This window comes from Athene cunicularia, assembly GCF_003259725.1.
Source record: "Athene cunicularia isolate RWA chromosome 21 unlocalized genomic scaffold, athCun1 chr21_part1, whole genome shotgun sequence".
Lineage (NCBI taxonomy): Eukaryota > Metazoa > Chordata > Aves > Strigiformes > Strigidae > Athene > Athene cunicularia.
In genome coordinates, this window is record NW_020799127.1 from 7533996 (window position 1) to 7555955 (window position 21960).

A 21960-nucleotide genomic window follows, 5' to 3' on the forward strand; every position below is an offset into this window, starting at 1 on the left:
AGTAATATGGCTATTTGCCATTTTAAACTTTTTTCCTCTGAACGAACACGTGAAAAATTCTGAATGTTTTAGCGTTGACCAAAATGTATTTCAGGGTATTGTCATACTGGATCATATTTGATCATCCAGTTCTTCTGCCATATCTGTAATCCAGCTTTCCAATACCCTGTAAAACAGTGGCCAGGACTAACGGATGTACTAGATGTAAGTGAATCCAAGATAGCCTACGCTGAAAATGTGAACCTATCTCTCAAAATCAGAGACTGTTCTAAGCTAGAAAACGTGATGATTTTATTTTCCCATAATCTTCTCATTTGTATGAACTGGCCAATTCTGGGAAGGCTTCATATTTATACAGCTGTTCAGCCCTTTTGTAGACTTTACAAAATTTTGACATAATTAGGCAAAAATGTAGCAATGAACGTCACGGTCTAATTCTGATTGTTACAAAACATGAAGGTTCATAATTTGACTTTTCCAAAACTTATCCAGGGATAAGTAATAAAGTTGTTTTAGTAGCTCATAGTAAATGAATGACAAGGAATACTTACTCTTTGATAGTTGCCCCCATTAAAGTAGTATTCCCTGGATGGCATTCCTAAACTTGGCTGGTCAATCTGAAGGAAATCACACATTTCTTTAGTTAGTGATGAACAGGAACTGCTGGTGTCCAAAGGTATCCTTGAAAGGCAGCATGAAATGCTGCACCTGCCATCCTTTCAGTGTTGGAATGGCAAGAGTACGCTCTTACCAATCAAAGGACTTTAGCTTTCTAGGCATGGTGTGAGGTGGAAGGTACAATTTTTGTCTCTGGATTTTTAGATAAGGATGGATACTTAGTGTGGGTTATTAAGCAAAATCATTCAGGTAACCGTTGAGATCTAAGAATAAATTTAAGCAACTTCGAAAAGAATTTGCTTGACTTGAGGGCTAGACTTCATACGTAAGCATACAGGAACAAACTCTGAAATACAGATCTTAAACCTCACCAGCACTTTGCAACCCTTAAATTCTGTAAATCAGTAAAGGTCCACTGAATTTATTTTTTAAACTGAAACAAAAATTATGCTGCCATGAAATGTTTTCCTATATGACTTTGAAATCTGCCACTTGGGGTACAGAGCTGTTGTGTACATTCTGCCAGTACTGTGCACGCCCGCTGACTTACAGCAGGCTGATCTGTATGTGGTGTAAATAACTAGCCATTATGGTTCCGGCATGTAAATAATTCCCTGCAATTTTTTTTTTTTTTTTCTTACATAAATGATGTGTCTGCTGGAGTCCCGGTCATCATTCCATACAAACATGTCAATGAGGACACGTTTGTTAAATCTGGAGTTCATTACGGCGAGTTTCTCTTCCATGCTCCAGTTTGGCTCTGGGAGATAAAAGAGAAAATACACATCATTTATCAATGTGTATCAGGACTGATTAAGTTGTATAGTTTGCAAGCTTACTGCCTAAATTGTTTAGGACAAGACTGGACATGTGAGAATATTTGTACAGGACATTCCTATAGTGGCTAGAAATTACTAGACTGCTCTTACCAGCCTTATCTGTCTCAGTCAGTAATCAGTAAATTATTTATATATATTCATCTGCCTGTGCATAATAAACATCACCGTGACCTTGCCTAGTTAGGCGGTTACACGCCAAACTGTAATTAAGATGCAAGCTTTAGAACAGACCTATATTAGTTTTATTGCTTTTGTTTTCTTTATTCATGGTGGTCCTTTAGGTTTCCTAACTGCCTTAAAACACATACTGCTCACGAATGAGACCTTTCGGTGTGGGTGTTAAGTTGATGCCATCTCGTTTACACAGATCACTGCGTGCTAAACAGGTATGACACCCTGACTTTTGTTTATGAAGAAAAAGTTAAACTGGAGGATCTAATTCAATGCCAGTAGTCTACATAGTGCAGTAAATAATTTTGATTTAACGCTACTGGTCTTCTGGGGACAGCATTACCTTTGGTTTTATTCCAGTCTGCAGAAGCCACGGGCCAATCGCCAACCATCGTTAAGGCCTCCAGCAGAGGCAATGAATCTCGTTGCTCTATAAGACCTGAGAGAGGAAAAACAAATAATTATTTTCATAGGAAAAAAGAAAATAGGTAATGGGCCTAACAGTTTAAATCTGAAAGGGAATTTGTCATAGCAGGAGATAAGAGATACCGTGAAATCGCCTGTCTCCTACATTAGCCTTCAGAAAAGTAATGAAAACATTTCTGTTGACTTCAGTACGGGTTTTGGATCATAGTCAGCACTAGGGCAAATCTGTGCAAACCTCAGGATGCCTTTTGGAAAGGATGAAACAGGAGGTGGGTTTGCATTCAGAAGGGAAGGCTTTGCATTGATACCAGAGGCAGGTAACCAACATCTGTTCTTTCTACATCCCAGAATATGTATATTAAGCCTTAATGACATACCAAGGCATCTTCACTCATCTGAAGATTAGCTTTCCATGCAGATTAGATAAATATTGACCAGGCTTCTGCTTAAAAGTACATTGGAACTTGTGTACGTTTGGTGTTGAACAAGAGAATCAGTGGAACAAGAAGAGACTCACTCTCATTCATGCATGACTTGTAAAGTATTTTAGCTTTCTGAAATGCTTCTCTGTCTCCTTGATCTGAAGTCTCCAGCACACCTGGGGAAGGAACCATTGCAGTGAGGTTTTTTGCTCTGGAAAGCTTTGATCTTTTCATAGAAATCACTGAGAATTCGGGGCTATGATAAATACTTGCTATTGCAGGCTTCAATTACTGTGAAACCAGAGTGCTCTTTAAAGGAGCTATTAATGGAAAAAGTGTCAGTCAGGAAGAAGGACATGCATACAGCTTGTCCTGCTCCTTTTGAAGTTAGTACCAAATCACCTATGGCAAATTTTTAGTGGGAACGGGATGTTCCCACAAAATGGGTGTAGTAAGAGATGTAGAGATTAAAGGACCAGAGGGGAAAAAAAAAAAAAAAATCACAATCAGCACTTCTCTGGAAGTTTATTTCTCTGTATAACGTGCAGTAAACAACATCTGAAACTAAACAAAAGTGCATAGCCAAGGACAGTCTCATTCCTACCTTTCAGGATGATCTCCAGCTCGTCTCTCAGGATGTCAAAAACGCTGTATCTGGAGCTGGTTTCTGGGATAACGTGACGGTTCAGCCAGCCCCCACAGGCGTACTGGTAGAAATCCTTGCAAGGGTCAGCTGTTGGGTCCATATTCTGAATTATTCTAGCAGCTAGGGATCAAAATTGGAGAGTTGAATTCCACAGGCTGCCCGGTCATCTCTGGGACTACCAAAGACACTCAAGAAGCTGCTGGGTAAGAAGGCACCTTGCTAATGCTGCTTACGGTGGATAAGACTCATGTACTGCCATCAGAGGATCCTGGTTTGGGCTGAAAAATGCCAGGAAGCATCTGGCAGCAGACATTTGCCCTGCGGTGGTACTGCTTTACAGAGGGAGCCTGGGGGTGGCAGAGCAGCCCCCGCAGCACCGTGCTGCCCAGGGCTCCACCTGGGCCGGGCTTAGGCGCTGTCTGCAGCCCAGCCTCTCCAGGGGCAGCCTGGAACTGCTGTGCTGCAGCCCTGCCTCTCGGGAGGTGTACAAGTAGATGCCAAAAATGAGAAGGTGAATAGCCCCGCGCGTAGAAAATATGCTCTAAGGGGATTCTTCTTATACTTCACAGATACGGAGCCAGAGAACTGCTGACCACTGGCAATCCTCCCGTATGAATTCCTTACGAATGAGGCTCCTGGTGACAAAGACCGTATACAGTGGAGACCTAAGAACAGGGGGGGTTCTGCTCCCTCTTTACATGTGGAGCTGTATTTGAGGCAGCTGTGCTTGCTGCCCCTGACAGTGTTAGCAATGTGGATCTAGCCCAAGGGGAACTCTCACTCCTTTTCAACTTCTTCACTCTTAAAGCCTGAACTATTGTTTCTTAAAATGTATTAAAACTTATTAAAACTTATTAAATGATATTGTTTATTAAAACACCACCTCTGCAATAATCACTTCTAGTAATGACCATTACCTGCTGTAACACATCCAGGTGTGGTACATACGATGCCTGAATTGGTGCCATAGTGAGTGCCTGCGGGGAGAGGGATAAGCAAGCGGACAGAATTAGTTCTTTTGGAAAGAAACTGCCACCAACATCACTTGCCAGCAGCCCAACCTCAGTGACAGCTCTCTTGAGTTTTAGAGAGAACAAGTGAATATTAGTGCCAGTAAGATATCAAATGACAACTGTGAAGAAATGTCTTCTCTGCAGATTTATGGGGAAAATTTATTGGAAGAAGTATTACAGCAGTCCTGACAGTGAGGTTTAACTCTCCTGGAAGGAGAATGAGACCAGATTTTTACCTGCTAACCGCCTCCACAGTCTCTCTGACACAAACTGAAAGTCTGAAATCCCTTTCTAGGCAATCTACTAAGATGCTCTGAGCATCTGAGCTCTTTCATGATCTTCAAAGTCACCGTGACTGAGAGATTTAAACAGAGGGCAAAGAGCCCACGGCTCGATTATTGCTTTCACACTGTCTTGAGTCACAAAGATCAAATTTAGAAAAATAACTTTTACTTCTGGAAGTGTGTGTTGGAGGTGGGGGGGAGTGGGTGACAGCCCTGTGTTGGCTCCAAATTTCAGATCTGCCCTTTAAGGTTACTACATGCTGTTCCGCACAGGGGTTGCTCCCTAATCAGTGATGTTGAGGGCTGGTAAAATCAGATGTAATGAAGGAGACTGTGGACCTGTTCAGGTCTGCTTTCTGCCTCTAGTAAAACAGGAATTTTGTTCCATTAAGACCTTGGCTCAGGCCTGTTGATCACTTCCCTCTGTAGTCTGAAAGCAATCAACTCTGCAACTCTGGGGACCTTGGTGCCTTGCTGGCTTCAGCCCCCAGAGGAGTGACGTGACAAGGAATCTGAGAGGGGGTGCAGGCAGTGAAACCTTAGCAGAAGCATTTTGCTGTGACTTCTACAATAGAATGTTGTGTGCCCCTACACGGGGAAACGGGTCGCTATGCTCATTCCGGCAGAAGCTGGGAAGTGTTCCTCTTGGCTATTGATTTTTCTACGTTTGACCACGCAGACCTGGTGAAATTCTTCCAGTGAAGAAGATCCACCAAAAGCCTACGTACTTCTAACACCTCAATAGCAAGCAGAAACCAAACCAGTCCCTAGCTCTTCCTGCTCGGTGCTCTACACCAGACGTCCTGCCCAGAGTTTGACAGCAGTGGCTACAGAGGGTCTTGATGTGAATTCACAGCCCTAAGTTCTGACGCAGATTTACCCTGAAGCCTTTGTACATGAACACATAATTTTTTTAACGCTGAGTGCTAAAGTGAATGTGTTTGTGATGCTGGTCGTGCCACTCCTGTGTGCTGCTCACTACAGAACTGGAACAGGAGCACCCCAGCCTGGGCAGTGGCCTTAGCCCTGGGCGCAAGAAAATTCATTTTGTTGTTTTAATTTCCCGTTTGTGACACTGGGCTGGCATTGTATCTACTTATGTTAAACAGGCAGCTACTTGTTTCCACACTGGAAAACAAAAACTTGGTGCCCTTACTTTGCAGCAGGACTAGCCACGTTTTTAAACTTTTGTTGATCCTTACACTCGGATACTTGCAGAAAAGAGTTACTAAAAAATTCCTTCCCATGCAAATAAGTGTTTTACATGAGAGCAAACAAGATTACAGTGATTCAGATAGAAATAAAACAGTAGGGAAGAAAAGAGGGCTTTGAAGTTCATCAGTGGAAGCAACATAAAAAGCCCCCACTGTGACTGGGAATGAACCATCCAGGGTTCAGCTGAGTGCCTTGTGCTGTGTGGGAGCAGGTCTGCGTTAGAACAACTTACTGTAGTTTAGTGTCCACCAGTCTGAACCTGGGATGAGCAAAATGCGTGTAACAATGTGAAGATTCACCTAGAGGGGTTTACCTTTTTCATTTTGTACCAAATGAAGCAAAGTCTAAGTTCTGGAGTTTACTAAACTCTCTAATAATTAAAAAAAATCCCAAACATGAAAACCTAGAAGCCAAGGGGGGGCAAAAAAAAAAAAAATCCTTTTGAGGAAAAGAACTTACCTGTTCAAAGGCATATAGAAATACTCCATAAAGGAGAAACATCAATGGGCAAGGTGAAAAAGAGGTAACAGTACTACAAGTAACCCGTGTTTCTCTCATCGTTTCTCAGGGACCAGGCAGGACCCAAATGAAGCTTTTTTTTCCCCCCCTCTTTTTAAATAAAAGCTTCTCTCTTTAATATAACCTGACAATGTCTAACTTCAGTTTCCGGAACCCAACTGCTTTCAACAAGATTCTAAGTCCCCACATTCGAAAAGCTCTTGTGATTGTGAAGATGTAATTGAGCTGTATAAGCAGGGAAGCCAAATCTGTTTTGAAGCCTTGGTTGCACACTCAGGGCTCTGAAGCTCTGCCACAAAACCAGATAATTAGAAATGGCTGGTAGGGGCTCTCAGCTTACTTCTAAAAGTGGCTCCTTTGTTTTTCTTTCAATTATCTCTTTTATGCCTCAGTACCATTCCTGACAAAGAACTAAGCCAACCTGACTCTGTAGGAGATATGACCAACACTGCCCCGTTTTACTTCACAGTGTATTTGTTGGGTCTTTGCTCACTTGACTAAGGCTCTGTCTGCTGCACCTCTTGAACTTCAAATAACTAGAAACAAACATAAAATGCACCTTCTAAAGGCTCAGCTAGACAACTCTATGCACTTCATCTCCTCAAACTACTTTGCTGAAAACAACTGCCCAAGTTTTCAGTATAAATACAGGTAGTTCTCTATATATTTATTTTTCCTCCCTGGTTAAATACTGCCAAGTTTGAGCTATAACGAGAGACTCCTGCTTTGACATCCATGGACAAAGACTGATGCAAGTTCAGATGTGGGAGCGACAACTCAGATAAACGTCCCACAAAGCCTAAAAATTGAAAGGAACGTCTCACAGGATTTAGATGGATGTGATGGGCAAGTTCTGAATTAAAAATTGTAAGTGGGACATGGGTTCATGTTTGACAATAATGTGAGGGTGAAGATAAGTGATTTGTAGCAGAGGAGAACTGGCACAGCCTGTTCGGCTCTGAATGCCCAGTTCCTGGGCAAGTAAAGTAAACACATCAGTGGAAGGGTCTGTGGAGAATCAATACTCATCTCTTTTACCAAATCTTACCTCCCACTCGTTTTCTCCCACAGCCAAGTTCATCTAGGATCGAGCTTCTTACATTTTTTTTTCCCTCTCTTAAAATTATTCACTCCATCCCCACCTCTTTCTTCTGCGTGTATCTTCTTTGGGTGTATCTTTTAAAACTATCAGAGGGATGTCAAAACACCAGAAATGGGCCAGAAAGATTTCACCACTGGAACTACTCTGTGCCATCCTTCATGGCTCTCAAAATTGAGGACCCCTGCATTTAGTCTTTTATGAATGTCCTATTCTTGCTCTGTTGATAGTCTTGGAGGCAGAAGAAAAACAGAAGACTGAAGGCTTCCCTCACTTTCAGCCTGACTGGGCACCATCAGAGAATTGATAAGGGAAGGTAAGCTTTAATGGAGCTGAATAAAAATGACCTTAGCTGTGGGACTATGCCCGATAGAAGAAAATGAGGGAAAAATAAGCATGAAAACTGGCAGAGCTGAGACATGCTTCAGACCCAGCTGGATCCACTGTAGAGAATTCTTAATTTGACTTCAGAAGCCACTGAACAGTGTTACATTACTGGACAGCAGCAGGATCTAAGAATAACTTCTGAGATCTGTAGAGCACTACAGCCCTCCTCAGCAGTTCATCTTTCGAGTGACGCTTTTTATAAAAAAAATACAAGTTGCTTTTCACAGCCTTACTGAAATTCCTTTAGACAACAAAAGCAAACCAAACCGCTCTGCACCCTCTCCGAAGCGCACAGTTTGTGTTTAGCGTTTTCCCGCTGTGCTTTCGGAGGACTGCAGATGGCTGAGGATGGCACACACTGAAACAATTAGCTCCACAGTTGTCACCAGGCGGCCAAGAGTGAGCTTTACCTTTCAGCACCTTATCTGGTTCTCGCACAGATCTCGGCGGCACAAGTGCTGACAGCACTGCAGACTGCCTTTGTTGCTATTTAGAACAGCGAATTGTTTGCACCAGATAATGTAATTACCAAATGTAGCTTCTCTTCCTCGGACAGGGCTGTCTATACTAGATGTCAGTGTCTTCAAAGGGCCTCCATAATGCAGGTGCCTGGTTTTATTCCACCATTCTGATGATTTCTTACCTATCTATAAGCACGGCTGAGACAGAATTTCCTGTGAGAATGAGTAAACTGAGTATTTGCCCGCTTTGGCAGCCCTGTCGCTCCACATTCACACTTTACATTCATGCAGCTCCATCTGAGCACAACTGAGAAGAGTCTTGCCACCCAAATGTCACTTCGTCGTGACTTCTGTGTTAGCTGCCACTTCTTTAAATTCTCCATCTCCTCTGAATAGATGCCTCATTAATGAACATTCATGAAGCCAAAGAATGACTAGGCATGAGCCTAGGAGACAAGCCAGATTTCAGCCACAACCTCTTCTTAGCGTGCCAGTGACCAGTTTAGATACTGCCCCTAGTCAGCAGGTTCTTGTGAATCTACTTTTCAAGTGCACATTAACTGCATTCACAGCACAGGACATGCAGCGTTGTAACATGGCTTTTTGAAATCTACTCCCAGAACAAGGAGCTGCTTAGCTCCAAGTGTTGTATTTTGTTTGTAGCCCACCTAGCAGGACAGAGCAGAAGGGCATAAGCATGCCCTCTAGCCTGCTAACAGCCTCTACAATAGCTGTGAATAGTGACAACCTCTGGGGATGCAGACAAAAAAAAAAAAAAAAAATTAAATCTGCAAATCTTACTTCAGAGAAACCCTACAAACTTGGAATCCAGAAAGTGAATAAAATATCAATTACACTAATAGCATGTCTTCTGAGCAGTCAGGGCCAGCAGACAGGTGAGGATGGAAGTTGTTTGTAGCTAAGTTGGCTGGAGAAGTTGCTGACTGTGACTTGATGTGTCAGCTACAATAAGTGTTGAAATGTTCTTCAGACTGTAACCTTTCCAACAAGTGATGAGATTGGGAGTTTAGTAAATATTTGTAGAACATAGCTGAGAGCGAGCTGTGAAAAGGCTGCGAAGATGTATGTGTGGGTGTGATGGAAAGATTGAGAGCATGGTGTATTTGGATTCAAAACCAAATGACTTCAGTTCTGTCTGCTTCCCTTTCTATGATCACCCAAATATTACTCTGCTATTCTTATTTTATTTTATTCTAGCTTATTTAGACAAGGTTTTACAGGTATGAAAACTCATTTGGATGTAAAAAAATCCCCCAACTGCTTATAGAACTATATAACTGCATTGCTGTGAGAGTGTCAGTGTCTTCATTTGGGTATGTAGATAAAAATCACAGCCAGTATTAACGTCTTGCAGGCATTACTGCTATCACCAGAGGCCTGTTTCATGCACTACAATGCTCTTCTGCAAGCTACATACAAGCAGAAACAAAATATACTCCCTGAACCGCATACATTAAAAAAAAAAAAAAAGACAGCAAGACAGGAGAGTTAATCCTTTTAATTTTCCATTAGCTGAACAGAATTATTTTTTTAGAAGCCTGTCCTGGGTAGTGTCATTCTGATAAAGGATGTACAAAGATGAAGTAATGAATCTGAATCTGCTCTTAGTAATCAATACAGTGTCCCACACACCTTTCAAAATTAACATCTGAGTGAAAGTGGAAGAATCCCAAGGATAACAGCCTTGGGTCTATCACAAGAGTGCTGCTCAGCTACAGTTTTTTTTCCCTGTTAGTGTGTAGGATTTGTATTGAAGTTACACAGCTTTGAGCAATATGTGCTCTTCACTTGGGATGTCTAAGAGAGACTTCAGCCTTTTTTGGCTGAGCATTGGGTGTGGGCCTAGATGGAACCCCAGAACCAAGGGGAGTGTTTGGACAAAACTCGTCAAGACAAAAACCCGTTCCTGTTCTGCAGGAGCACTCACTGGATGCACTGAAGAGCTCTTGGTTTCTCAGGTTTAGACCCAAACAGTGCATACAGGCACTCACCTAAAACCTGGCGCAGACTCAAGTTCCTGCTGCTCAATTCCTCCCTGAATTCCCTAAAGCTGGTGCCTAGTCCAGGCTACGCCTGCACCTCGGGGTCTCCTGCTGCCGTGGTTCAGCTGTGTACGCCTGGGTGTAAACAGAAGCAGAAAGCGACTCCAGGCCAGCGCTGGAAACACTCTAAGGCAGGAGAAAGCAGCAGGAGAGAACGCTGTGCAGGACGAGCAGCTCTGCAATCACCTTGCACTCCCATTTTGCTCAGGAATGTCTGAATCTCGGACACATTTCCAATGAAAGTTTAATTGCTGATACGAGCCTGCAAAATATTTAGACTTGGGAACTGCTTTCCCACAGATAAGCCTTCCATCAAAGAAATGTTATAGTTAGCACTTGCTTTACGTGCACAGACTCTTCCCATGGCTTTGGGTGAGAGACCAACCTTGGGGCAGATATTATTACCTGAATTCTGATCTGCCTGAACCCAAGAAGCACTCCTTTGTGCAGGCAAGTAACACAATTCTGCATGGCTCAATATTTGGATATAGAAACTCCCGTCCTAGGACCTAGCTCTGGGGAATTTATTTCCTCCTGTCTCTTGAGCTAATAGAATAAATATAAGCACCTTTCTGGTGAGTATTTATGACTACCAAATACTCAAGAGATTTCATTCAGCACTGGAACAAAGGCTGTTGACATTCAATGGCTGCTGGCAAAAGGAGTAAACAATGAAAAGGCTTTTCTCATTAATTATTACTCAGAATTGTGCTGTGTTTTTACTTACAAGTGCTGAAGAAAGCAGTTCACTGCAGGCAGGGGACGCAGGGACAGTGTAAGGAGAAAGCCCTGCCTTCCTTCAGTTTTGCTATTCATACTTCTTAATTTTAAATTCTCTAGTGTTTTAGCAAAGCAGGCAGGTGCTGCTACCAAGCCCATCGATTGCTTCGCAGAATTTTTCAACAGGGCTGTGCATTCCGTGTGCTGCTGAAAAAACTTAAGTCTTGAGAGTAAGCATGCTCTGCAGCTAACATATTTAGGCAAAGCACCTCAAAGTAACACGCCTCATCGTCAGGTTCCTAGCAAAACATCTGCAGGAAAGTCACCGAACCAAATCTCCTCTTCTAGAGGTAAGATCAAATTGCCTTGATGTATTATTAGAAGTCTCCCTTTCCTCAGCAGCACAGTTTGTTGTGGTTTTGGTTTTTTAAAAAAAAGCTTTCCCACTGTAGTAAGCAATGTCTCCGTTAGATCTGCTAAGCAGCTGTTGCTTTGTAACTCCTGGCAATAATAAATCTTGAGTCAGGCTTCTATAAAATAAGGAAATGTCAAGCCTTACAGTCCCACAGACACACACCTTCCCCTCTAAAACAGAGCAACATTTTTTTTTACCTTTCTCAAAACTTAATCAAATGCACAGAATTAATGAAAAGCACAGAATCTTACATGATGGCATTTAAAAATAAAATAAAATCCAACATAATTCTATCTGCATGAGCTTGGAAACAGGCAGAGGTAGCAAAGTCCCTCACAGAGGTGACTTCACTGTCTCCCTGTATTTTCTTCATTTAGCTCTAGCAAACAGACTTGTATGTTGTTTACAGAGGGAAGAGGAGGATTATTCACAGGTTCCTTACCTCTGCTGCTGGCATACAGGATCACCAGGGCGACCACGGCACAAGTCATGAGGAGCAGCAAGACAGCCAGACCGATTGCCACAAAGCTCCCAGATTTCTTCCCAGATTTTGTTGATTTTTCCACAATATCCATCTGACTTTCTGATTTCCCCATTATTGTAACTCTAAAGTGAGGAGGGGAGGGTAAGAAAGAATTAACAGCACGGCTAAATCAATACCGGGATAAATGCACTGAGAAATCAAGGAGAAAAATGAAGCAGAATGAAAGCAAAGCTAGAGAAAGGAAACTTCCAAATTATTACATGTATTTGTCCATTTGATTGTCCACGGATTTGCCAACCTCATTCTCCATGTCCTGTGCCCAGCAGGCTGCCTGCACTCGGGCTGTGCTGCCGGGGGCTGCCCCGGGCTAACGCTACCCCAGGCTCCGAGTGCTGCAGTGTCCTAACTCAGGAGCCTGCTCTGGAAGTATGGAAAAGTCTCATGATCAGGTTGGGCAACTCCTTTCTCCCAGACAGGGAAGGAGGGGAAAAACTGCCTCTCCTTCCACTCCCCTCTTCGGAAAGTATCTTGCTGTTTCAAAGAATCTTCCTCTTTTTCCCTCTGTGCGTACGAGGAGGTCTGTGGAGCTGTAGGAGCAGCAGAAGCCAAAGCGAGACCCTTCCAGGTGCGGGTTGCCTGCTCCGTCCCTAGCACAGGCGGAGGGTTTGGGAAGTCGAAGGCTCCTGGAACACAGCCCCCAGGTCCGCAGGGGTCTGTGACCTCCAGCCCTGCTCCAACCTGGCAGCGCAGCCCCGGGGGGTGCCCGCCGCTGGCAGATGCTCCTCAGCGGCGCCGGGGGGGGCTCGCACCGCGGCAGCGCTCCCAGCCCGCCGGACGCACAAGCTCTGCTCTGCTGCAGCTTCCCCGAAGTTTCCTCTGCCTGCCCTGAAATCCCCCCCCCGGGTCCTGCGGCTGCTGGGCTCGCAGAAGCAGCGGGAAGCCGGAGAGGTGCAAACCTGCCGAAGCCCTCGGGCGCGCGCTCGCGGGTGCGATACACGGGAAGAGCTTCGTGCTCGACAACACCCCGGCTTCACCCCACAGCGCGTTGCAGGCGGTGCACGGAATTCTTTTATGCTACTAGAGCTGCGAACTGGGAAAGACAGTAGGAGCAAGGACAGGACAGACACATGATCCCCTTGGGTTTTATTTTATTTTTTTCCAGAACCGGCTTTGGAATGAGGCAGCAGCACGTTGTTTGTGTTTTGGATTTTTTCTTTTTTTTTTCCCCCCTCCAGGCTCGTTTATCGAGCTGGTGTGTCCCGCTGCCAAAGTTCCCACTATATAAACACTGAGGTCGGTAGCTCCCTCTGGACCCGAGTGCTTGCCCGCACTCCGAGCTGTGTGTGTCCGGGGGGGCTGAGGGCTGGGCAGGGATTTCTCTGCAGCAGCCCTGGTGTCGGGGGCTGCACACGCAGCGTGTGAACACAGACCTGTTTCCGTCAGTGGGGAGAAAACAATGAATGCCAGTTTCTTCTGCCAGGAGTCTACGTCTCCTCTTCTAGTCAGCATTCTGCCTCAAAACTCCTATGAGAATTTGCCTTTTTTTTTTTTTTTTTCCCCCCAGTGTTATGTTATCTTAGGCTTCTGTCAAGTGTGAAGGCAGCTATTCTCATCCCACCATCTGAAGAGGAGGAGAAGAACACAAAGATCTGAGAGAGATGCATGCACTTGCAGATCCCGGGTGTCCATATGTGAAAACTAGCTCCAGAAGGGAAGGTTGCTTTTAAGGACAAAGCTATACATTTAATAACGAGTGAAGTGATTCCTTATTTCAGTCTCCAGGAAGTTCTACAGCTAACAGAAGATCGGTTTTCCTATGCATGTCAATCTTCCTTACTGCTGGAGAGTTTTACTGTTTGGTACCTCACCAGGCAGCTGGCTCTGAGGAAGGTCTGCCTAGTTACGGTCCATAATTTTGCAGTAGAGAAGCACCTCGCAGGATTTAATGTAGTTATAACACAGCTAGAAGATACTGGAGGGCATTATTTTGCCCATTTCACAGGTGGAGAAGCAAGATGCCAAGAATCTAAAATCGTTTTTCCTGCTGCTTTCCACGCACACCTATGGTAGCCATTGTGGCGAACGTTTCTGAGGCTAGGAATGCTGCGTGTGATTCCGAGTGCCCACTACTCAGGGTGCAGACCCTAGCCCCCCTTGGAATCAAGAGAGAGAGGACTGACACAGCCCTAAGTAACATCTGTAATAAAGGATTTGAACACAGCCCAAAGCAACTCGAGGTTCTACATGAGCGTCAAGAATGCAGATCTCTTATGATCCCAGAAAATTTGTAGATTCCCTCAAAAAGCATTGACCTAATCATAAAGGAAATACTTTTTTTTTTTTTTTTTTTCCTTTTGGAAGTGGGAACTATATCAAGAATCTCTTCCTCTATCTCTAATGGCTTCGCTTCCTGGTTGAGCTGAGGAAAAGGTGTACTGCTTCCAATAGGAAATACAAGGAACTTTGGGTGTAACAAAGGCACTGGCTCCTATTTTCCAAAGGTTACGTTAGGCCAATCCAAACACTAGATTGGAAAGTCAGTAGTGACAAATATTTTGTGTTTCTTTTACTCTTGCAGTTTAGCTTTGAAATAAACTGCTTAGTGTTGTAATGAAGATACTTCCATTGTCAGTTCTCAGCCAGGTATCGGTGACAAATGGTTTAGGTAGCCCTGAGCCTGTTTTGGGTTACAAAATGTCACAAAAGGGAGAAAAAGGGTTAGTAAGTTTATTGTGTTCCTTCAGGTCCTATTTTAAATTATTTTTACCCTGTTTTTCTACACTAAGTCAGAATCTGGGTGAGCAATAGCAGGGCATAACCCAAAGCAGTTGTTGCAGAGAAGAGAAGGAAGTGCCTGACTATTAATAATACCAGTTTCTGTTGGGGAAAAGTTGTTTTCGTGCTCTTAAGATTCACACTTGGATTGACTGGCAAGCACAGCATATAATTTAAGTGTTTTAGGTGTGTATGTATATGTTGTCTCTCCCAGGCAAGTATAACCAAGTCAGTTGGAAGCTGATGGGATGTGCCCGAGTGAGGCTCTGAATAGAACCAGAACAGCCTGCAGGCTCAGCACCACTTGTGGCAACTAATGAACATCAGTCAGTGTGTGCTTGCAGACAATTAAATCGTACGGTAAGCAGATACCCATGTGCTGGACCTAAAGAAGCTGAAATTGGTTTGTTGTTCTTAAGGTACCGGTGATATAAGGCCCTGACTGGTTTTGCTGGTGAAATTCATTGGGAAAATTGGATGTGGACATTCCTGAAGAGAGTCCTTTCATACCTTTTAACTCAGGAAGGATTTTTTTTTCTTCTACTTGATGCATCTGTTGGCAAATTCCTCCCCCTAGGGAGGGGCAAACAGAGCTAATGCTAAGGCAGTCAGGGGAGCTGTAATTATGTATGTGAGAGCAGAATTATGCCCTTAGTACAGACATGGTGAGGGCGGGAAGACTTGAATATTTTGTAAAGGACTTTTATGGGTGTCAAAGGGTTTTGTGACATGATACATTTCTGGTTTGTGCTGAAGCTTGTGAGGGGAGACATGAGCTGTAACACACACACCGATAGGCACAGAAATAGCAATAGTAGACAGTGTAATTTTGATTTAAGAATGGTGTATCTTCTTTTTATTAGATGTTTATGAGGGGAAATCTGGTAACAAGTATTTCAGTTGCTGTGCTGTAGGAAAGTAAAAAAAAAAAAAAGTGCTTTTCTTCTGTATGAGGAGAAGCACTAGCAACTGTAGAGAACATATTTGCAGAATGATTAATTTTGATTGTCTTGAGCAACTTTGTGTGGTCACTGAAATAGAGTCATCTGTCATTCTGACAGTTCTCCACTAGTGCAGTGAGGTCCCCGTTCTGTTCATTGCTTCTAAAGGGAAAGACTTATTTTGGTTTCCAACGCAGTCTCAGGATCACCTTGTAGCCTTTATGGTAAAGGAGATCTGATGATGTAAAGCTAAAGTGGGGATTTTTTTTTTTTTTCTAAATCTCCCATTCACCTGTTTTATTTATTTATTTATTTTGGCAGTGCATTTCAACCAGAAATTGCTGTGAGAAGTTCACTCCCTTATACACTGACATGGAAACTGAGGCACAGGAAAGTGGTGTGACTTGTTGAAGCTGCAACAGCAGCCACTGCTTGCAGAAGTTTTCCTGTGCTAGTCTTCTACCTGTTGGTCTAGTTCACAATCAGTTAGATCCTTATTTTACAACTTAGCATTTACAATAATGTGAAGGTGAACACTGACCTGGGGACTTCTTCAAGGAACTGAGAAACAGTAGGGGGGTTCAGTTATTGGAAAACACGCTCTTTCCCCAAAATGATTTAGACACAAAACATGTGAAGCAATGAGGCGTTTGCTGTTTGTATTGGGCTGCTTTGAAAGGATTTTTCCTTTTTTGCTTGCTTTGTAACTAAAGGAGGTTCTTCTGTTACTGGAATTTGGATTTGTTGGGAGCTTGCACTGACAGGGTTGCAGTTTTAAAAAAACCTCAAATCACAGATTTTTTACACTTGGCTCTTGGAGGGGTGGGGCCAGTCTGGATGAGTGCCTCCTTTTCGATTGTGTTTACTGGGAACTTTAAGACCCCAGGTATGACCATTTACTGAGGAGGTGCTTCCTTGGGCGTAAGGCATCCCAAACCACGCACAGCTCCTGCACTGCTGGTACAGAGAGAGGGAGCTGGTCTGGAGTTTTTATGCAGTGTTTTCCTTCTTGGGAAAGCTGCTCAAGGAGGAATTTATGGTCAGAGAACTCCAGCCCTGAACAGCAAATAGTCCAGCCAGTACTTCACTTGCCTGGGAGACTGTACTTGATTCAGAGCTGTCAGTATTTTTGTTTTCCCATTTTCTTGGAGAATCTGGAATAACCAGGACTGTACCTGAGACACTGTGAGGGGAGAAGGTAGTATGCAGGGATACAACGACCTTTCTCAGAAGTTTGGTTGCTATGTCTTAGTTGCTTCCAATGACCAGACTGACGTCCAACTCTTCTTTTAGAAGGAACTGATTCTAAAGATAAAAACTGTGAAAGGTTGTGAATTTTTTTTCTTCACACATGTTTGCTTTACCATCGGTGATGTGTACCTCAAAAACCCTTGGCCAGGATGATATGAGAACCTATTATCTAATTTAGCTTCCTGCCATCCTGAGGGTTTGCAGTGTCTTTCCTTAGTGCTGACTATGACCTTCTCCCAAAGACTGACTGAGGTTGCACTGTGACAATTTGTGTCGCTATGACAATTTGTGTTTAGTACTGATGTAATCCAACGTGCTGGGTCATTCTGAATCGATGTTCTAACGTTGCTGCTCTCTGTATACCCCACAAAACTCAGGGACTGCATGAACAACGGGGCAGTTATTTCCCAGGTGGTGCTCTGGGGTTCTGCTGCAGGTATTAAACAGCTACATCAAACATATAAACAACTCGGTGTCCTACAGTCACAACCAAACAGGACGTGGGGCTGACATCATCTCCAGTATGATGTGTCTGAAGTATTGCTACCATGGAAACAAGGTGTCCATCTCTTTGTGTCTCCTTATAATTGATCCGTACTAAGATGTGAGAGGAAATCACACACCTTGGGATGCCAGGGGTTTGTACTTTGCCCTGAATACTTTCCCCATGCAAAAAGTCACGTATAAATCTTGGGTTTTTTAGGCAGTCATCCAAGGCCTTTTGAATGATACGGGCGTGCAACTTCTGTCATGCCACCACTTCTGTTCAAGGTGGTTAATGCAGAGGCTTTCGAGGGGCTCCAGAGGGCTGGCCTCGGCAACACGTGCAATGTGACATTCCACAGGAGTTCACTGCAACTCCTAGTGCAGCGTGATGTGGCAGTGACGTGTAACTTTTCCACAAATTTATTGCCCTGGAATGGCCAAACCTTCTGTTCTGGGTGTTGCTGGCACACCAAAGCGTGAAGAGCTCTCTGTGTTTTGATGCAGCAGCACTACTGTCAAACGGGCAGAATGCAGGTGCAGCTTCCGAGGAAGGACCCTGCTCTTTCTCATGCAATGTCTCTGACAATTCAGCACAAATTCTGCAGACAGGGTGTTGCTTTAGTACTTGTTGATCATGTGTTTTGACTCTGGCTTTAGAAGTGAGAACTGATTAGCTGGAAAACTCCTCTTACTGTTTCATTTCCCAGTACTAGAAAGTATACACATGTACAAACACCATACATAAATAGGGATTTCTCTGACTCATGCATGTAAAAAGGACACGGCAAAATCTAGCAAGTAAAAATTCTGTAATGTGTGGTGGATGGACAGTTTTCTTCTGATAGTAATTCAACTAGAAGTGCTCTGCGGAAAAGATATTTTCCTTGTCTCTGATACTGCAGTTTGTTTTGAAAAGTCGTCCAGAGGTGAGAAACCAAAGTAGTTTACCAATGAATTTCATACTTTTTTTGTCCTACATGTTTGCTTTTTCCCTTTCTGACTTCTTTCTAAGCCCTTTCCTCTTTCAATAGAGTAAAACATAGCAATATGGGACATTGTGTTCTATTTAACTTACGAGAGTTTTAGGACTGGTGATACCTTAATTCTAGTAGGGGCACAGTAAAGAATGTGAACGAATGTGTTAGCAGGCAAAGCACATGGTTATACTACCTTGCATTGCTGCTTTGCATTTCACTTGAATTCTATTGCTTTGGATTCTGCTATGGATGGATAACAAATATTTCACACTCAGAACAGATGGGTCAGTTAAGAGTGGGGTTTTTTAAACGTGTGAAATCTTCATTTTTTTTCCTTTCAATCAGGTTTGTTCGCCACGTACAATCCAGCAACTCTATCCCCATATCCCGGCAGAAGTGCAATACCAGATCTGCAATCACTTGCATGTTAAATATTTTGCATTTCTTCTTTAGTGCAGATTACAGATCACACCTCCTCTATGTGTATGTGCAAGAACCAGGGGTATAGAGAGTAGCTTCAAAACCCTTTGAAAAGACTGCTTAAAAACTCTTTTGTTGCTTACCTCTTTGTCTTTAGTACAATAAAGAACCATGAGTCTGGAAAAATAGTTAATCTCTGTTGTGCCCCTGGTTTCGATGTTCAGGTTACACAGATACAAAGATAGATTTCGTCTGTTGTATATGAATTCATGTGAATGGAAGGCTCACCTGAACCATGATTTATAATGTATGTCTAAAACTGTCAGATTTTGTTTAGTATCCAAACGAATATGCACTATCCCAGTACTGCCAAATGTTAGTGAATGTCTTCATTAACCTCAGTCTCCTCAGTCTAAGCAGTTGTTTTCTGAAGCGTGAAAGGAGTATTTAAGAAACTGTGATAGAAATGAGTCTAGTATAGCCATTTACCTTAAATACAAGAACACAGTCTGAAGCTACAGGATGACAATAAAAAATAAACAAGCAAACAGCCTAGCCCCCAGTAAATCAGCACATGAATGACTCCAGACAATGGCTGGATGCTGCCCTTTGATTTATTGTAGCAGGGATGCCAACTACAGAGGATAACCGATTGTGCCCCAAAGTAGCGTGTTTATCTTTGAGAGCCAGTCTAACCCTGTCATCTGCCAACTAGCATTAAAAAAAAAAAACCAACCAAAAATCAATACTCAAGTATCTTATAGCTGGTTGGTACCAGATGTCTGTAGTGTAAATAACTCCTCGTAGATGCACATCTGAAACAGATCAGAATCAGGAAAACCTTGAAGTTTAGATGATGTTTCAGAACTCTTCACACAACTTCCCTTTAGAGATGATGATCTTTCGAACGTCATCATCAGAAAAAAAAAAATAAATCTGACATTAGTGGTATCAGGTATTAAAGGTGTGCAGTGATTTCTGCAGTGAATTTCTAAATGCATGCACTATGCACAGAGAAACAGGTAAAAATGTGAAGTTGTCTTACCTCTGTCTTGTGGAGTGTTTTTCAGCTGCAGAGGTCAGGTGGCTTGTGCAGTTTCTGGGATGTAACTGGACTGGTTACATTGCCTGGCAGTCAGAAACAAATGCTTGGTTTTATTTTCAGCACTCCTGAACAGGCTCTCCCCAGTAACGGTCTTACAACAAAGTGCCGTGCCTACACCTCCCTCTCTCTTTCCCTTGTACGTTCACTCTCACACACAGGTGGCTTAGAATGCCCAATGAATCAAACACTCTGCTCAGACTTACTGGGGAGGATTAACCCTTGCCACCGCTTTTGAAATTGGTTCATTTTACACCTAAACTGGAAATAGATTGTGCAGCAGGCACGGGCAATGCTGTCCTTCAGTGGACAAGACAACTTCCTCACTTGCTAGCATTTAGAAAAGCCTGTCCTATTACAGTAGTCCTTTCTTAGGGAAGTTCTCGTTTTATATGACATGCTTTACATCTTTCCAAGCATCTATGGCAGGAAGACTTCTGGCAGACAGCGTCTCATTTTCTATACACTTAATTTCAGTGCAGTGATGGATGCTGCAATTACATTTTTAATGATGCAACGTTTTAAAATTACACGTCCATGACTTAAAAGGTATATTTCTGCATTATTTTGCTGTATGGGGAGATGGATTACAAACAAAATTAAGATATTTTACTTGAAATTATTTTCAGCTACGGAGCACATACAAATTTAAGTTGTAATATCCATGAAGTGCACTGTTTATATCTTACAAATGCCAAGATAGTTCAGTTTTTCAAGGAAAGACACACAGAGCATAAATTTAGAGTATATAACCATAGTCATATGTATCCAAACACTACGTACGTATAATTTAAATGAATGTAGAAGACTAAACCATAAGATGTTTTTCAATAAATGCTCACACTGTGTTTCAGCAAGACTATCCATGCTGTGTGGTCCTGAGTTGTCAAAATGTTTATAAATACGCTTAACTTCTAGCAAACTTCCCCTTCTCACCCATACCTTACCTCTTTCTTGCATGCCCACTGACGATTAGGACCCTTGTGGAAGCCAGCAGGTTTGCATCATCCAGCCTGAAGGGCTGTTGGGGTGACATGGTGACGCAGCGGTCGGTGGCGGTGTGGGAGTGCCTGTGGCAGTGTCAGGACCTGCAGGATAAAAGAAGGTAGAGGGGGGGTCTGGTCAGTTCTTTCATGTGGTAGCTGCTGGAGAGGCCTGACACCAGGAGTGGGCCCTGGCTCTGGAGATGCAGAGAGGTCCCTGAGTTCCAGGAGGGTTTGGATTCCAGACACACCTCTGTGGTTAGCTCCCACTAGGTGGTTCCCACACGGTTCCCTCTGCGGAGCAGCCAAGTGCCAGCAGTTGGGCTGTGCCCGAATGGCACCTGGATTCCAGCGCACAGCAAAGACTCTGCAGCCAAAACTGCGGCAGTGTCACGCCTCTAGGAAGGTATCTAAATGGTTTTATTCTTTCTTTGCCCTTGCCACTGTCAGCAAAGTAAACACCAAATCTGTACCAGCAGCTGCCTGCTGTGGGATGCCAAGGATGCGTTCGTGTTCCCGGTGAGGGCTGAGGCTCTGCCTTTACTTGTGCCAGAGGGGGCTGTACGAATAAAGAAGGTACCAGACACAGAACTGGGGTGACCTTTACCAGCATCACGGATTGTGGAAGGGGTTTGATGACAATCCGTAGCTCTTTTATGATAATGTAAAAACGTACAAATAATGTCATCTTCAAAGCACTTTGTACCCAGAACTAAGAGGTACTGGCAAGCGTCTGAAATAGAGCATCATCCCCATTTTACAGATGAAACAGTCGCACAGAATCAAAGTCAAGATTAAATTAATAGACATTGATGCCCGAGGAGCTGTTATGTCTTGTCTGGCAGAACAGAGCAGAGAATTTCACAGACTACTCCATTAAATCTATAACCTCTGGGTTCAGAAAAAGCCTTCCAGAGATACCATAAAGACACTGTGCCATCTTTAGGGAAGTTGCTCGTCTGGCACTATTGGCAGTTTGCATCATATTGCAGTATGAGTTTATTTAACTTCTAGCTGCCTCATCCAGTTTTGTTTCAATAACACATTTTTTTACGAGGTCCCCATATTGCCTGAAATCTCCTTTGCATTGCTGCTACCTGGAGATAATCATCAAGTTGCAACTTTTGCCAGAATAAGCTGACAACACTGAGTTTCTTTAGTTCTTTAGTCTATACATATCCTTAGCTCATTCTGTTAGGAAACAGGATTTAGGATTTTCAAAATTAAAAAAAAAAAAAAAAAA

The 21960-nt window shown here is 43.2% G+C and overlaps 1 protein-coding gene across 1 annotated transcript in view; it reads right to left on the reverse strand.

Moving 5' to 3' along the window:
* Positions 1 to 19043, reverse strand: part of MMEL1 (membrane metalloendopeptidase like 1) — a 33560-nt gene extending 14517 nt beyond the window's left edge. The window contains exons 1-9 of the mRNA XM_026862951.1: positions 19030 to 19043; positions 12043 to 12513; positions 11741 to 11904; positions 4040 to 4099; positions 3081 to 3242; positions 2572 to 2652; positions 1972 to 2067; positions 1260 to 1378; positions 552 to 617 (exon numbers count right to left, since the gene is read on the reverse strand). Of these exons, the coding sequence (XP_026718752.1) occupies positions 552 to 617; positions 1260 to 1378; positions 1972 to 2067; positions 2572 to 2652; positions 3081 to 3242; positions 4040 to 4099; positions 11741 to 11904; positions 12043 to 12092 (798 nt within the window). The 5' untranslated portion in view covers positions 12093 to 12513; positions 19030 to 19043. The remainder of the gene's footprint in view (positions 1 to 551; positions 618 to 1259; positions 1379 to 1971; positions 2068 to 2571; positions 2653 to 3080; positions 3243 to 4039; positions 4100 to 11740; positions 11905 to 12042; positions 12514 to 19029) is intronic.
* Positions 19044 to 21960: the final 2917 nt, after the last annotated feature.